The 18,142-nt window shown below is 40.3% G+C and overlaps 1 protein-coding gene across 1 annotated transcript in view; it reads left to right on the top strand.

Annotated features, from left to right (window-relative positions):
- Positions 1-18,142, top strand: part of LOC126336826 (ATPase H(+)-transporting accessory protein 2) — a 61,895-nt gene that overhangs the window by 29,730 nt on the left and 14,023 nt on the right. The window contains exons 4-5 of the mRNA XM_050000888.1: positions 14,438-14,572; positions 15,095-15,280. Of these exons, the coding sequence (XP_049856845.1) occupies positions 14,438-14,572; positions 15,095-15,280 (321 nt within the window). The remainder of the gene's footprint in view (positions 1-14,437; positions 14,573-15,094; positions 15,281-18,142) is intronic.

The following is an 18,142-nucleotide window of genomic DNA, read 5'->3' as shown; positions in this document are numbered from 1 at the left end:
ACGCCACCCAGAGCTGTATAATGCTCCATTCAGTGAATGGGAATTTCTGTGTCATTGCCAATTGTCCTGACACATCCCCTGCTGCCACCTCCCTGCAATCTTCAACTGCATCTGGAGCAATGGTGAATTCCCGTCACAGTAGTGAGAAAGTATCATCACTCTAGTGCTAAAATGTGGTAGGAATCTACTAGATTTGGATAGCTATCATTCTATTGGCCTCACCAACGTTTTGTACAAGCCACTCAAACATATGGTGAGCCAATGGTTGTGTTGGCTATTTGAGTCTCTGGACCTTCTGGCTCTGTCCCAGGATGGTTTTTGATGAGATCGCTTCATCACTGACAACTTGGTATACTTGGACTCTGCTATCCAAAATACCTTTTCCCACTATCATAACCTCATTGACATCTTTTTTTGACCTGATGAAAGCTTCATGCTACACTGTTGCATCTGTACAAAGCCCTTGTGCAGTCTTGTCTTGACTATGGGAGCTTGGCATATGGTTGTGCATCGACCTTAGCATTGCACCTGCTGGACCCTATACACCACTTTGGAATTCAACTTGTGACGAGAGATTTCCAAACAAGCCCAGTGAACAGCCCCTCGTGGAAGCTGAGGTTCCTCCATTGCGGATCAGGTGACAACTACTGCTTACGAATTATACTGCACACATTCATAGTTCACATCTACATCCAGATTAGTCTCCTTTTCCCTGACATGACAATCAAGCTCCTGCTACAGCAGCCCAAGTCGGGGATTCCAATTGCAATCTGTTGTCCAGTCCCTTCTCACTGATATCGAGTCTTTCCCTGTACCACCTTTCCTCTGGGTCCACTCTCGTACACCTCCAGGATGAGTTTCATGGCTCAGGAATAGTCTACACCAATGGCTCGGTGGTCACTTTGACTTTGCTTATACCCACACTTTCCGTACTGAACTGTGCTCCTTGTGGGATGGCTGCAGTGTTTCCACTGCAGAGTTGGTAGCCATCTCTCGTGCTCTTGATCATATCCACTCCTGTGCAGGTTAGTCCTTTCTGATCTGCGTGACTCCTTAAGCAGCCTACAAGCTCTCGACCAGTGCTTCACTAGCCATCATTTTATAATGACTGTCCAGGAGTCTGTTTATGCCTCAAAAACTGTGGATGTTCAGTGGCCTTCATCTGTACCCCAGTACATGTCAGAATCCCAGGAAATGAACTTGCTGACAGGCTGGTCAAACAGGTGACTGGTTAACCAACTCTGGAGATCAGGACACCAGACAGATCTCCTCTTTATCCTACATCGTAAAGTTTTCAGGATCTGGAATACTGAATGGCACACCCCAAGTATACCAAATAAACTGCGTGTTATCAAGGAGAAAATGAACGCGCGGGGGTCACCTGTGTGAGCCACCCACAGGGATTCCATTGTCCTTAGCCAGCTCCGCATTGGCCATGCTTGGCTGACTCGGTCAGCTTCTTAATTGCAGGATCCACCCAGTGTTGTTGTGGCTCTCAGTTGATGGTAGTCCACATTGTGTTGGACTGCCCGAATCTAGTTGCCCTGAGACAGTGTTTTAACCTTCCAGACACATTACCTGTGTTAGGCGATGATGCCTCGATGGCTGATCCAGTTTTGCATTTTATTTGAGGATTTTTTTATCATTCACTCAAAGGATGAGCATGTAGCCTTCCCTTCCAAGCCTTCACCCTACCTACATTTTAATTCTTCATTGGCCTCTCTGTTGCTGTCTGTTTGTCTTTTTACCATTTGTTTTTCTCTTGCCTTGTGATGTTAGGCTGGGGATTTTAATGTGCTGCAAAGCTAATCCTTTTTTATCCTTGTGATAAGCCAGCCATGTCATCTGCTGTATTTACCACTCTTCTTTTGTTTTCTCCTGTGTGGTTACACATTTCGTTTTAAGCCTTTTGCTCTCTTTCCCATTTTAAGTGATTCATTTGGCGTATGATTTCCCTCAGAGACCTGTGTGATGCAGGAAAAAGGGTTGACACACTAGCAGTTTAGTCCCATAACTTCCCAAACCAACCAGTCTTCCTATTCCATTGACGTATGGAGCACTGGAAGAATAATTGTTTGAATTCCTGTGTGCGTACTGTAATTATTCTAATCTTATCCTCACAATCACTATGTAGGTGATATATAGGTGGTTGTAGTTTATTCCTAGAGTCCTTATCTAAAGTCTGTTCTTAGTTAGTTAGACTTTCTTGGAATTGTTTACATCTTTCTTCAAGAGGCTGCCAGTTCAGTTTCTTCAGTGTGTCCGTTACACTTACCCATGGAGAAAACAAACCTGTCACCATTCGTGCTGCCTTTCTCTGTACACGTTCAATTTTGCCCATTAGTTCTGAACTGGTCGCACTAGTGATTTGTAAGCAATCTCTTTTGTAGGCTGATTGTACTGCCCCAATATTCTACCAGTAATCCAATGTCTAGCACCTGGTTTACCCACAATTGAGCATATGTGATCATTCCATTTCATACCCCTATAGTGTGTTACACCCAGGTATTTGTACGAGTTGACTAATTCCAGTAGTCATTCACTGATACAGTAAGATACTATATTTTTTTCATTTTGTGATGTACACACTTTCACATATCTGAATTTAGAGCAAGTTGCCAATCTGTGCAACTTTGAAATCTTATCAAGATCTGACTGAATATTTATGCAGCTTCTATCAGATAGTACTTCATAATGGATAACAGCATCATCTGCAAAAAGTGAGATTATTATAATATTGTCTAAAAGGTCCTTAATATACAACATGAACAGCAAGGGTCCCAACACACTTCTCTGGGCTACTCCCGAAGTTACCTCTACATGTGACGATGGCCCTCCATCCAGTATAACCTGCTGTATCCTCCCTACTAAAAAGTCTTCAATCCAGGCGCAACCCATATAAACATACTTTCGGCAATAAATGTGTGTGTGATACCGAGTCGGATGCTTTTCGGAAGTCAAGAAATACTGCATCTGCGTGACTTTAGTGACAAAGCTTTCAGTATGTCAAGTGAGAAAAGTGCAAGTTGGGTTTCACATGATAGATGCTTTCAGAATCCATGTTGGTCAGCATGGCGGAGATCATTCTGTTAGAGATACCTTATTATGTTTGAGCTCAGAATAAGATTGTACAACAAATCGATGTCAGTGATATTGGACAGTGGTTTTGTGGATCACTTCTACTACCCTTCTTGTAGAATGGTGTGACTTTTGCTTTTTTCCAAGAACTGGGCATGGTTTATTGTTCTGGGATCTACAATAGATTATGGTTGAAGAGGGGCTAACACAGCTGCTAATTCAGTATAGAATCTGATAGGGATTCCATTGAGCAGTGGAGCTCTGTTAGATTTTAATAATTTTCTCTGTTCCAACAGAACTGACACTAATACTTGTTACGCTCATATTTTCAGTGGTATGAGGATCAAATTGGGGCAATTCTCATGGGTTTTCCTTTGTAAAGGAACATTTGAAAATGGAGTTAAGCATTTTGGCTTTTGCTTTGCTACCCTCAATTTGAGTTCAAATCTCATTTGCTAGGGACTGGACACAAACTTTGGTGCCACTAACAGCTTTTACGTACGACCAGAATTCCTTTGGGTTTTGTGAAAGACATATTTCATTTGGATTTTGTGAAAGATCATTTGACAATTTTCTGCTGTGGTGGTCATTGACGGCTTCACACATTGCTCTCTTGACAGCCAAAGACATTTCATTCAGCAGCTCCTTGTCCATAGCCCAGTGCTTTGTTTTACATATGTTATGCAGTAGTCTCTATTTCTTTACACTGTATAGTTTGGAGAGTCCCTCCCATTATGAACAGTTCTACTGGGTACATATTATCCAGTCCAATGTCAACTACTCTTTTAAACCTGAGCCATAGTTCCTCTACATGCTCCTGCCCTCTGCTGAGATTTTAAAATTCCTCATTGAGGTAGGACACTACTGGTTTTTTTATTTAGTTTACTGAACTAATGCAACAATGTTGAAAAAAGTTAGTGCAACTCACCATAAAGAACACAGGTTAAAATGCAGACGGGGACCATTAAGACACTTGAATAAAGCTTTTGGCCACAGGCTTCATCAACAAAACAAACATCCACTGTTCATAGACACAAGCAAGCACAACTCTTGCACACATGACCACCAACTACTGCAGGTGGGATCAGGCCTCTATTCTTTGGTAATCATTGTTGCCACAAGTGTTGCTGTCACTGATACCAGATTCATTGTGGGCATCCTCCAAGGGGTCAGGTCTATTTGTTACCATTAGAATAAAGATATTTCCATCATGATAGGGGTTCTGAATTATCTGTTGGTTGGTAGTTTCCAGAGAAGGCATTTAGTAATGTTTCACAGGATGTCTTATCACACCCACCACTAACAAAACTGTACTTTCCCCATTGATTGTTGTATGATTAAAGTCTCTACCGATTATTGCAATACGATTGGGAACTTACGTTCAAGTGAACTGACTTTTTCCCTAAAGTTTATAGCTACATCAGGAGATGAGTCTCGTAGGCAGTCGAGGGCTCCAGTTGCCTTTTTTGTGCCCATCCCTGATGCTGAGTCTTGCCCAAATAATCTCACATCAATTTCTATCTTGGCAGATTTGAGTTTCTTTTCTGCTGCAACAAATAAACCACCTCCGTTTCCCATTTGCCTATCCTTTAAATATACAGTTACATTTTCCTAAAAGTCTCACCTATACAATGGGTGTACCATTTATTGTTCAGCCCAAACTTCATACTTACATACTGGACGCAGTACTCCATGCAGGCCTTAGAGTGGCAACCAAAGTTGATAAAAACGTCTACAGCATCCACCATTGCTGCTCACCTTCCAGCAGAGTAGCTATTCCTGAAATGCCCACGAGTTGCAAAGCCATTAGGGATGTGTGCAAAACAGCTTGTGACAGACATAGCAGATACTCGGGATTCTCCTACAATGTTTTACCAAGCAGTCTTATGGAGACAACCAGGATTAATTTTAAATTACTTGCATACACCAAGTTGAATATGCCATATTTTATCTATCAATATACGCACCTTTCTATTTTAATAAAGTGGTGTAATGATAGTTATCTACACAGATAACTCCAAGCAAGGGGACTTAGATGGTTTTTCCAATGTTTTCCCAGACAACATCCTTTGGTTTCACCTGGCAGTTGTATTCACTATCTATTATGCTCAGTTTTATGTAATCTTGATGGTTCTAAAGCAGACAAGAGGCACCTACAGAAGGCTTTCCTCTTTTGCTCTGATTCTCACAGTTACTTGAAGTGCATAAGAGAGTATATCCAGTAGAGAATCTTGTCCATAACATCCAGGATATTAATTTTTTTTTCCTGCATAAGTGAGGTACAGGGGTGTCACTTTGTTGGGTACTAGGACATGTCAGAATTTTTGGCAAGAGGTGAGATGGAGCAGCCAAGCAGGTTTTCTTATGTGAATTCAGTAGCATAGAACAAAGCCCATTGTGGGCTGTTGTCAGTGGTGAGAAACAAGGATACATGGAAAATGGATTGGCTAGAAATGCTTGAAAATAAAAACTTCAGTTGGTTAAACAAAGAATCTATTCTTGGCACACTTCCATCCCATCACTCAGATGAAGCAAGATCAATTTTTACAGCTGCGTATAGGACATTGCCCTTCAACCCATTCAGGAGATGACCCTAAGTTGTTAGGGAACACCTTTTAATATTTGAGTGGGTGACTTCTCATTTTTTTATATCAGTGTTCAGCTAGCCAGCTACTTGTATCTGCAGAAATGTTTTTAGTGTCTTTTATGCTATTTTAGACATGACAATTTCATTTATCTGTGAAGCAATATGAAGAGCATGAAAGTGTGTGCAACATCCCGCCCCCTCCCCCCCCCCCCCCACACACACACAAAGATAGGATTAAGTGAGGATATGGTAGTAAGTGTGCTAAATCCATATCAATGGAACAAACCTAGCATTTGTCTTAGCATAATTGGAAAACCCAATTTGGACTGGGCAGACAGGTTATGAAAACCACTCCTCCTGAATGTAAGTGCAGTGTATTAATGTGGGCCTACCCACCCCACTCGGTGCACGATTTGGAAAGAAAACATGTACTTAGTTTACAAGGAAGTCACAACATGGGCAAGAAGTATCATCAGTGATGTAAATAGAGCATGAAACTGTTATAATACACTTCTGAAAAAATGAAAAACACATAAATGGATCATATAGCACTGTTAAAAAGTACAAATACATAAACACACAAACACCTGTAAACACTATCTATCACAACTAATTTCACAACAGATCTCTTTCCTGAGAGGTGTATTCCACAGCTTATGTTGTTAAAAGATCTCATAGTTGCTGACAACTTTCAGTGTAGACGTCCTCAGAAGCCAGGTCTGTTTGTTGATGTTAGATCCAATACATTTGCATGTTGAATAGACTTCCAAACTGTCTGTTGTAAGTAGTTTTCATGAAAAATACCTAATATTGTGTTGCAGGAGGTCTTGCTCTGCCCACTGCTTTACAGGAGGGCTAGAGACTGGCATTTTGTTGTGTTGGTTCAATACTTGACCCCTAGGGTTCAAAGTCTCATATGTTTGTGGCATTTCCCTGAATTGAACACTAATGGTTCAGGGTCACCTACAGTACAGTTATTATTCTCATGACAGAATGGGAATTCACCTTAAAGGGGGAAAAACAACTTTGTGTGCATATCACACACATTCGACTAACTGGGTAGTATGAAGTGCACCCCTGAGTCACTGAAGGGGGCCTTGGTGCACTCAACTCTGGTTAAAGTGTAGAAAAGTGAAACCTACTTTGTCATAGATCTTTCAAAGTCATTGGTTCAGGCCCTTCCCTTCACTCCACTCAGAATCAGGAGATGGTTACGAGGAAAGTGCTGAGATTGTAATTCGTTAAAATTTCGTGAGTATTAGCTGGTATTCACAACATTCCCTGCCAATCAGTGGAAAGGTCAAAGTATATCTTCAGAGCCCAGATATTAGGAAATGGTTTGTTCAACGTGTGCCACAAACACCTGCTGGTCGTACTCACTTTCCCCTCAGTGGTTGTTCGTGTAGAACCTTCAGTATAGTGAATGAGTCCCCTAAAAGCCTACTTACTGCAGCCACAAGGTGATTCTGCTTATCTCTTGCTGCAGACTATCCTTTTGTGCATTTCTCCCCCTGACAGAGAATATGGCAGGATTCCCAACAAGTAAAGTATCTTGCATTGGCTGAGCTTCACTTGGAGGCAGTACTGCAAATTTGTTGTTAAGTGGGGATGAGCGTAGTACCCTGATTTCTTCATGGCCCATGGACCTACCACTGACACATCACGCAGTCAGAGTTAAATGGGGCGATAGGCCCTATATTACATGCAAAGGAGACAATGTTAGCAAAACGATAGTACTCGGGTACCTTCGATATCTTTGTCATGTACCTTTGTTGTTGTGGTCTTCAGTCCTGAGACTGGTTTGATGCCACTCTCCATGCTACTCTATCCTGTGCGACCTTCTTCATTTCCCGGTAGCTACTGCAACCTACATCCTTCTGAATCTGTTTAGTGTATTCATCTCTTGATCTCCCTCTAAGATTTTTACCCTCAATGCTGCCCTCCAATACTAAATTGGTGATCCCTTGATGCCTCAGAATATGCCCTACCAACTGATCCCTTCTTCTAGTCAAGTTGTGCCACTAATTTCTCTTCTGTCCAATTCTATTCAGTACCTCCTCATTAGTTATGTGATCTACCCATCCAATTGTCAGCATTCTTCTGTTGCGCCACATTTCGAAAGCTTCTATTCTCTTCTTGTCTAAACTACTTATTGTCCACGTTTCACTTCCATACATGGCTACACTCCATACAAATACTTTCAGAAAAGACTTCCTGACACTTCAGTCTATACTCAATGTGAACAAATTTCTCTTCTTCAGAAAAGCTTTCCTTGCCATTGCCGGTCTACATTTTATATCCTCTCTACTTCGACCATCATCAGTTAATCAGTTATCTTGCTCCCCAAATATAAAAACTCATTTACTACTTTGTCTCTCATTCCCTAATCTAATTCCCTCAGCATCACCCGGGTTAACTCGACTACATTCCATTATCCTCATTTTGCTTTTGTTGATGTCCATCTTGTACCCTCCATTCAAGACACTGTCCATTCCGTTCAGCTGCTCTTCCAAGTCCTTTGCTGTCACTGACAGAATTACAATGTCATCGGCGAACCGCAAAGTTATTATTCCTTTTCCATGGATTTTAATACCTACTCCAAATTTTTGTTTCGTTTCCTATACTGCTTGCTCAATATACAGATTGAATAACATGGGGGACAGGCTACGACTCTGTCTCGCTCCTTTCCCAACCACTGCTTCCCTTTCATGTCCCTCGACTCATAGCTGCCATCTGGTTTCTGTACAAATTGTAAATAGCCTTTTGCTCCCTGTATTTTATCCCTGCCACGTTCAGAATTTGAAATAGAGTATTCCAGTCAACATTGTCAAAAGCTTTCTCTAAATCTACAAATGCTAGAAATGTAGGTTTTCCTTTCCTTAACCTATCTTCTAAGATAAGTCGTAGGATCAGTATTGTCTCACATGTTCCAACATTTCTACGGAATCCAAACTTACCTTCCCCAAGGTAGGCTTCTATCAGTTTCTCCATTCCTCAGTTAGGAATATGTGTTAGTATTTTTGCAGCTGTGACAGTTCGGTAATTTTCACATGTCAACCCCTGGTTTCTTTGGGATTGGAATTATTATATTCTTCTTGAAGTCTGAGGGTATATTGCCTGAATAAAATGTTCTCGGTTTTCCAGATGCGTCAATTTGAATAAAATCCTTGAGCTTTCGATGGCCATCTCTGCCATCGTCGACAGGAGTTCACTGATTGCCGGGGCTGTTATGGTCTCTTGCTTATATAGGCATGATGACATCAGCAGCAGCCAATCAGATCGATCCAATGTGGCGCGTGTGTGAGTGGACCCAGGCAGCTAGCGGAGCTGTTGCCCATGTCAGCACCGGTGACGTCAGGTGGCACCAGGGGCAGGTGCCACGTTTGAAACTGCCGCTCCCACGTCGCGCATCTGTCTCTGCTTTCTTTAGATGTCCAACACCCGTCCCCATGCCCTGCTGAGTGTGTATCCCTGGTCTCTGTTGAAATTGTTGTTATTTAAGCGAATCTCAGCCACTTCCTTTATAACGGAGTCCCAATATGTAGACGCATGAGCCAACACTTCTGTATTTTCGAACTGTATTTTATGTCAGTTTTCTAGGCAATCGTCTGCTAAGCCCAACTTGTCAAGCTCCCTCTGTTTTATATGACGCTTGTGCTCAGTACAACGCTCTGCAGCCGTGCGAATTGTCTGTCCAATGTACGTGCTGCCACATTCAGAGTACACCATACACAGCCTACACCCGAAGAGCAATGTCATCTTTAAAAGGGCACAACATATCTTGTATCTTGGGGGCCCAGAGAACGCTTGTTAATCTTTCCAACCAAGAACTGGTCGACGGCTCTATATCAGCACTGAGTAAAGGCCTCAACTTTTCTCCAGCTCCACGACGTCTGCCAATATTGGATATAATTAGTGGAATAGAGCAGTGCATTAGGAATCTTTTGCCAGGCTAACTACCAGCCATATCCTGCCAAAAGCTAAGCCACCAAAATCTAATATTAGCCAGGAGGAACGACGTTGCTTACAGTTATTACGCGAGAATGAAGAGTTGGTTGTCTTGCCGGCCGACAAACGGAATGCCACCGTGGTTCTGAACTCTGCAGACTACCACCTGGAGGTGCTACATTTATTAGAAGACCCCACGTACCACAAGCTCAGTTGTGATCCCACACAGGCTATTGTCAGAAAGACAGGGAATTTATTGAAGGATTCTGGCTTACCAGATGAAGTGGTGAAGAAATTAACGCCTCGTGCCACCAGACCTCCCAGGCTTTATGGATTACCAAAGAAACACAAAGAAAGTGTTCCACTGAGGCCCATTGTTAGTGCAATCATTTCGCCCGCATACAGACTTGCTAAACATCTGGCAGAATTGTTAGCACCAAAATTGGGACATTGCGAACACCATGTTGTCAACTCGCAGAAATTTGTTGAGACACTCAAGAGAATGAAGATAGGCCCAAACGACCTAATGGTTAGCCTGGATGTTGTCACTTTTTATGAGGGTGCCAAGACGAGATACGCTTGATCTTTTGGCCCAAGATTTTCCATCTGGAATCGTTAAGTTGTTCCGTCACGTCCTAACGTCAACGTACTTTTTGTACTGCAATGAATATTATGAGTTACTGACGGCACAGCCATTGGATCACCACTGTCTCCAGCAGTTGCAAATTTCTTCAGAGCAGGCTCCGCAAACTACGACGTTAAGGCCATCTTGCTTTCTAAGATACGTTGGCGACACCTTCCTGGTATGCCCACATGGTGAAGATACACTACAGCAGTTCTTCGATCATATGAATGGTGTCCATCCCAACATTAAATTTACTGTCGAGATGGAGAAGCACGACAAGCTACCATTCTTGAATGTTTTGGTTGAGTGGAAGGCAGGAGGCCAGCTTGGTCATTCAGTGTACCGGAAACCAACACACACTGATCAGTACTTGAACACCAATAGTTTGCACCACCCTGTACACAAGAAAGCTGTCCTGAACACGTTGGTTCATAGAGCCAAGATTCTCTGAAGACGACCACCTACAGTCTGAATTGCAGAAATTAAAACATGTTTTCGGGGAAAATGGATACAGCAAAAGAGACATCACAAACGCTTTCAAGGGCCGCCAATGAAAGACACCTGTTGATTCAGTAGAAGAGGCCAAACAGACTGTATTCCTGCCATATTGTAGAGCAACTAGCAGTGAGCTAAGATGTCTGCTGCAGAAACATGGTCTAAGACCAGTGCTCCGCCCCCCCCACCTCCCCCTCCCCTCCCCCTCCCAGGATAAGAGATATGTTGTGCCCTGTTAAAGACGACGTTGCTCTTCAAGTGTATGGTGTACCCTGTGAATGTGGCAGCATGTACATTGGACAGACAATTTGCACAGTTGCGGAGCCTTGTACTGAGCACAAGTGCCATATAAAACAAAGGGAGCTTGAAAAGTTGGCCATGGCGGAGCATTGCCTAGAAAACAGACATAAACTACAGTTCGAAAATGCAAAAGTGTTGGCTGATGCATCTACATATTGGGACTCCGTTATAAAGGAAGTGGCAGAGATTCGCTTAAACAACAATTTCAACAGAGACCAGGGATACCCACTCAGCAGGGCGTGGGGACAGGCATTGGACATCGAAAGAAAGCAGAGACAGATGCGTGGTGCGGGAGCAGCAGTTTAACGTGGCGCCACCTGACATCAACGGTGCTGCCATCGGCAATAGCTCCGCTAGCTGCCTGGGTCGACTTAGACGTGCACGCCACATTGGATTGATCTGATAGGCTGCTGATGTCATGATGCTTATATAAGCGAGAGACCGTAACAGCCCCAGCAGTTAGTGAACTCCTGACGATGATGGTGGAGATGGCCATTGAAAACGCGAGGATTTTATTTGAATTGACCGGCTGGAAAACCGAGAACGTATTATTTATGTATGTCATTGCGAAAGACTTGGAAGACATAGGGTATATCGCCTGTCTCATACATCTTGCTCACTAGATGGTACAGTTTTGTTAGGCCTGGCTCTCCAAAGGCTGTCAGTAGTTCTAATGGAATGTTGTCTACTCCCGGAGCCTTGTTTCTTTGGTCTTTCAGTGCTCTGTCAAACTCTTCATACAGTATGATATCTCCTATTTCATCTTCATCAACATTATCTTCCTTTTTTTTATAATATTGCCCTCAAGAACGTCACCCTTGTATAGATCCTCTATATACTCCTTCCACCTTTTTGCTTAGAACTGGGTTTCCATCTGAGCTCTTGATATTCATACAAGTGGTTCTCTTATCTCCAAAGGTCTCTTTAATTTTCCTGTAGGCAGTATCTATCTTACCCCTAGTGAGATAAGCTTCTACATCCTTGCATTTGTCATCTAACCATCCCTGCTTAGCCATTTTGCACTTCCTGTCAGTCTCGTTTTTGAGACGATTTTATTCCTTTTTGCCTGCTTCATTTACTGCATGTTTATATTTTCTCCTTTCTTCAGTTAAATTCAGTATCTCTCCTGTTACCCAAGGATTTCTATTAGCCCTCGTCTTTTTACCTACTTGATCCTCTGCTACCTTCACTGTTTCATCACTCAAACCTACCCATTTCTTTCCCCCATTCTTATCAGTCGTTCCCTAATGCTCTCCATGAAGCTCTCTACAACCTCTGGTTCTTTCAGTTTATCCAGGTCCCATCTCCTCCAATTCCTACCTTTTTACAGTTTCTTCAGTTCTAATCTACAGTTCATAACCAATAGATTGTGGTCAGAGTCCACATCTGCCCCTGGAAATGTCTTAAAATTTAAAACCTGGTACCTAAATCTCCGTTTTACCATTATATAATCTATTTGAAACCTTCTAGTATCTCCAGGGTTCTTTCATAATTCTTGAACCAAGTGTTAGCTATGATTAAGTTATGCTCTGCGCAAAATTCTACCAGGCAGCTTCCTCTTTCATTCCTTACTCCTATTCCATATTCACCTACTTCGTTTCCTTCTCTTCCTTTTCCTACTATAGAGTTTGTCACCCATGACACTTAAATTTTCGTCTCCCTTCTCTACCTAAATAATTTCTTTATCTCATCATACATTTCATCAATCTCTTCATCTGCAGAGCTAGTTCGCATATAAACTTTCACTCCTGTGGTAGGTGTGGGCTTCGTATTTGTCTTGGCCACAATAATGCATTCACTGTGCTGTTTGTAGTAGCTTAACTGCATTCCTATTTTCCTATTCATTATTAAACCAATCCTGCATTACCCCTATTTGATTTTGTATTTATAACTCTTTATTCACCTGACCAGAAGTCTTGTTCCTCCTGCCACTGAACTTCACTAATTCCCACTATATCTAACTTTAACCTATCCATTTCCCTTTTTGAATTTTCTAACCTACCTGCCCAATTCAGGGATCTGATATTCCACACTCCGATCCATAGAATACCAGTTTTCTTTCTCCTAATAACAATCTCTTGAACATAATCAAAGATTTTCAGCTGTGTCCAAACAGCAATTAACTTCGTCCCTTCCCCGAGAACATCATTATCATTGGGACTGCATTTTAACTACTACAGTGCTCTCTCTCTCTCTCTCTCTCTCTCTCTCTCTCTCTCTCTCTCTCTCTCCTCTCTCTCTCTTTTTAAAAAAAAAATAAATTGTAAATAACTTTGAACTAAAATTACTGGCTATCTTTTAATTTTTGCATCCATTATGTTAAGAGGAATAGAATTTCATTTTAAGAACTGAAGATTTACCACTCAGAGTAATTGTGTTACGACAGAAGTAAGAACTTTGGGTAACAAATTAAAAAGTAGCAGATCATTTTGACACATGCAGAAAATGTGCATAGCTGCGGAATGCAGATGTTGAATGTAATGTAATGTAACATGATGTGACAGCTATAATATTTACAGAACACAATATTATGCCACAGGAGTTGACTTAAGAGCTATATTTACATTGAAATCATGAACTTGTGTACATTTCCATAGAACAAACAGTGGAAGTACTACAGTGCAATTAATGGGGAACGTTCTTACAGACCAGGTATTACAGATACTGCAAAGCTTTGGAGAGCGCACAGCTGTTGCACATAACCATCAATTTATGAGGAAACACATTACATGCTCAAAAGTTTCTAAAAAGTCACAAAAAGGTATAATCATGTACACACATACATTGAAAGTAGGGGGAACAATTGTCTGAATGAGGATACTACTGCCAAAATTTTTGGCATGTGTAAATGTTTGTTGGAGCTGGTGTGTAGTAAAAAATTAGGTTTTTTTCACTTTTTGACAGTAAAAAATACACAGTGAATTTACCTGACAAGCGGTCCCACTCTTAAATTAAGGAAAAAACCATAAAGTTAGCTTGCATACATACACAAACATACAAAATGCACATATTTAGCATTTTCTGATTTAGTGAAAGGTACTAGCGTGGCGGAGATGAGCACTGTAGTGCCCGTTTATCCTATTAAAAACAGCAGAAATAGTGGAGCACAACACAGAACCTCATCCACATGAGGTGGTTAACAATCTGCCTTTTTAAAATCGACAGGCAAAGTCCTATGCAGTAAAATTTCTTTCTTTCAATTTTTTATTAGATTGAAGATTTGTTCTTCCTGAAACAAATGTAAAATAAGTCTACAAATAGCATGACAGCTGTACATCAAGAATTGGAAGCTTTTCCTTATTTTTGTTTGTCAGAGAAACCCATCCAAACTGTGACAGCCATGTAGTTAATTTTTCATTCCTTTTTTTAAAAAGTTCATATAATAAATATTATTTTTGTTTTAGGTGAGCACTGCTTCTGATGAAGAAACTGATCTGTTGAATCCAACTGACTTTCCTGTTATGTATCTTGATGATAGCAACACTGAAGATGTGGAATTTCTCAGACAGCTTCATCTGCTGAATAATTTGGGTGAAAAGGTGAGAAACATTAAGTATTAATGTAACTGGTAACTGTAAATCATTTAAGAAAGATGTTAGTGTGTTACAAGAATATTGAATTTTCTTAAAAACTATATACTTATATAATGTTGGAAAGATGTTCTTAAACAATGGTTGGGCAAGAACATGTTGGATCTCTCAGAAATTGTGTGTAAAAGAGTGTGTGTTCCATCTGTAGTGCACCATGAATTGACTAGGTGGCCAGATATTACTGAAAGAATTTAGACTATAGAAAGGTATTGCACGTTGATCTATTTACAGTCAGTAATGAATACTGGATGTGAGGGGGAAAGGACCTGTAACCTGACATACAGCCACTTAATTTGAAAATGAGTCTTCTTAGACTGAAAGAAAGTAATCTTGTATATAATTAATTGAATCATTTCTATTAATTAGCTAGAAAATTATCAAATAAATAAAAAGCTAATGAATTCAAAACTTAACAATAGTAATAAGAACATATCAGAAATCTGTACTAAATACATGTTTCATAATATGCAGGAGTACGTAGAAAATGAAGATCTGAGAGATGGGTTGCCAGACCTGTATTGGATTGTGTTCTCCGGACTTCATCCTGTCATTGATTTGCATGGAGAAGACTCTCCTGCAGCAGACGAGGCAAAGCAGCTACTTAGAGATGCAATAATTCATTTGAAAAAAGGATTTATTAACTCATATGATGGTCAGGTAAGGCTGAAACTAGAAGGTTTGACATGTTTCTTCTCACGTAGTAATCTATCCTGATGATTAAAATTTTGAGCAGTTAGTATCTAATTGTATCTTCAGAATTTTGAGCAGAAACATTCATGGTATACAACCTCCATAACTCCTTACTTCCTGCCACATATTTAACAGATCCTTCCCTCTTCTACGCAGCATTTGAAGTCTGTTATTTATCATGAAAGTGTTAGAACAGCATAAGAAAAACAAACTATGAAATGACGCTAAGTTAAAATTTTGTATAATTCATTGGCAAAATGGAAAAAAAGTGAATTTATGAAAAAAAAACACATTTATGAGCATGGATAAGTAACACACGAGTACTGAAGTCGGTATTATATGCTCTGCAGTGAGCATTTTGTCAGATGAAGGAAAAGTTTTGGACACAAGAAGTGTAGACCTTGAAAGAAATTTTCCAGTCTCAAAGTTTTGTTCCATCAGTAGTTTTATAAATAGCTGAAAAAGCTTAAAAGCCAAAATAATTGGTGCAAAAAGAAAATATTCAACCAGTGTGAACTGTTAGCAGAGTTTTCAGTGTGGCCTGCAAGTGGCTTATAACGGGTATGTTGTGAAATGCGTTTTCAGATAGGGCTTTCATCACTGCCTAAATAAAAACTGCTTAAGACTGGTTAAATCTCTTACTTACCACAACAGTCAAGTTCGTTCAGTTTGATATTTGGCTGAGACGAACAGTGTTTTTGCAAAAAATATAATTTTAATAAATATGAGCTTTTAAGGAAAACCTAATTGTATTTTATTATGGTTAACAAGAATCAGATAGTCTGGATAACTACACCTCCTGTGTGTTCATATTTATTATCCATTTCTCATTTATTTCCTTTCTTTTTTAATATCATTGATATGGATGATGCTTATATACATTTTCTCTGAAAAATACTGTAGTGTGAACGATCTACATAAATGATTAATAAAGTCAAGCTCCTTTATAAAAACAGAAATGTACAAGCTGAACACGTGTATAGTTTTTGATGGTTTGCAACCTACTTGGATGACATGATTTAAGTATTCTCTATGGTTTTGTTCACTCATGTGATGTCATCAGTGATAGCACTGGCCTACTGATGTCTGTGGGATTGCCCTCTGCTGCCAAACATGGCAACAAGTGTGAACACAAGCCCTCCATATGAGAACTAGATCCTTTCAGTGTCACACTGGACACTACTAACATTTAGCAGTGAAAGCAGTCCTGCCATCAAATTAACCTGTGATTACAGCAATGGCTTTGGCTTTGGTGATCATCCAGCTTGATGCACCATCCCTCTGCATAGATATAATGTGTGCTTGATACCTACTTTACTACTGGCAGTTGAGCAAATTTCAGTATCCTATAGCCAATCAGAAGTTTGACATGTCAAATTTGAACCCTCAACCCCCTTTTCCAAGTGACATTACCACCATTTCTCAATTGAATGTGCCAGAATCCCTAAACTAATAAAGTACAAAGTGATATGTATTTGATGACATTTCAAATATTATGCTCTTGTTTATAACAGTTTGTTACAAAGTTGTTAAATTATTTGGAACATTACAAAAAGATAGTTAAGGCAGACTGTTCTTAGACTTCACCCTTATCAAACAGATACTAATTGAGAATATCCATATAAGTAGTTTTCTGTTGTTCCTTTATCATAGACAATGCCCCAGCATGTCCTCCTCTGTGGCACACACCATATTTCCAAGCCAGGAACCGATGACATGGAATAAATTCTCAAGCATTGGGTGTTGATATGGTGTTTAATGCTATCGTGGCTTGCAGGTACACTGCGTCCATCCGTCTTGTGATACAATATTATGAAAAGGGAAGTTGTTACTCGCCATATAGCAGAGATGCTGAGTCACAGATATGCACCACAAAAAGACTGTCACAAAGTTTTCAGCCAGTAATGCTTTCATCAAAAATAGATCACACTTGCATGCACACACACAACTCGCACACACAAGTGCAGTCTCGGGCAACAGCCACACTGGTGGCTACAGATGCCTGAGATTGCAGTCGTGTGTGAGCTGAGTATGAGGTAATTTGGAAGGCCTTTTGGCCACAAGCTTACTCATTTAAGTCTTTTTGTTGTGCCTATGTGTGACTCAGCATCTCTGCTGTATGGTGGGTAACAATCTATCCTTTCTATAATATTGAAATAGGATACCTTAATTCTAGCATACTATGTGATCACGTTAGTAACTCTACTTGTTCCCTCAGCAGATGGGAATATTCACATGTACACAGATTAAAATTACAGGTTTATCAAATAATTATGTAATAAAAATTCTAAGTATTATGGAATGTTCCAGTGTATCTACACATTAGCATTTTGTGTAACAAGCCGTATGATCTATCCAAGTCTTTGGCCTGAACACAAGTTGTAAACAAATTTCTTGTGGTGACCATTTTTGCAACAGCTGTATATGAAGTGCTGCAGTTTAAAAGAAAAATGCCTTTCACATTGCACAATAATCTTTTATTTGTGCACCCAAGTAAGGTAAAACAAAGAGAACTAAAATGCAGCATGAAGAAGGCAGTTTTCTTTTAAACTGTTGCAGTTTGCAAGGTGTAAACTTCACAGTGGTGCCACACATAGGTCCCAGGATTAGAAACTTTTCTAATTTTGAATGATCCAACTTAATATATTGAATTGAAGACGTGCTGATTTTAATTTTGCACAGTCATGCTATTTTACAAGACTGAATCTGTCAAGTCTTTATCTGATCTGCTGTATTGAATCCTAGTATTTCTGTTATTTTTCTTTTCTCATAACATTTGTTATTTCCAGAGTTGACGAGAAACACATTTCACTCACTGGTGACACACTA

Source organism: Schistocerca gregaria, chromosome 2, assembly GCF_023897955.1.
Source record: "Schistocerca gregaria isolate iqSchGreg1 chromosome 2, iqSchGreg1.2, whole genome shotgun sequence".
NCBI lineage: Eukaryota > Metazoa > Arthropoda > Insecta > Orthoptera > Acrididae > Schistocerca > Schistocerca gregaria.
The sequence above is the reverse complement of the archived record's forward strand: the minus strand, read 5'-3'. Positions and strand labels throughout refer to the sequence as shown.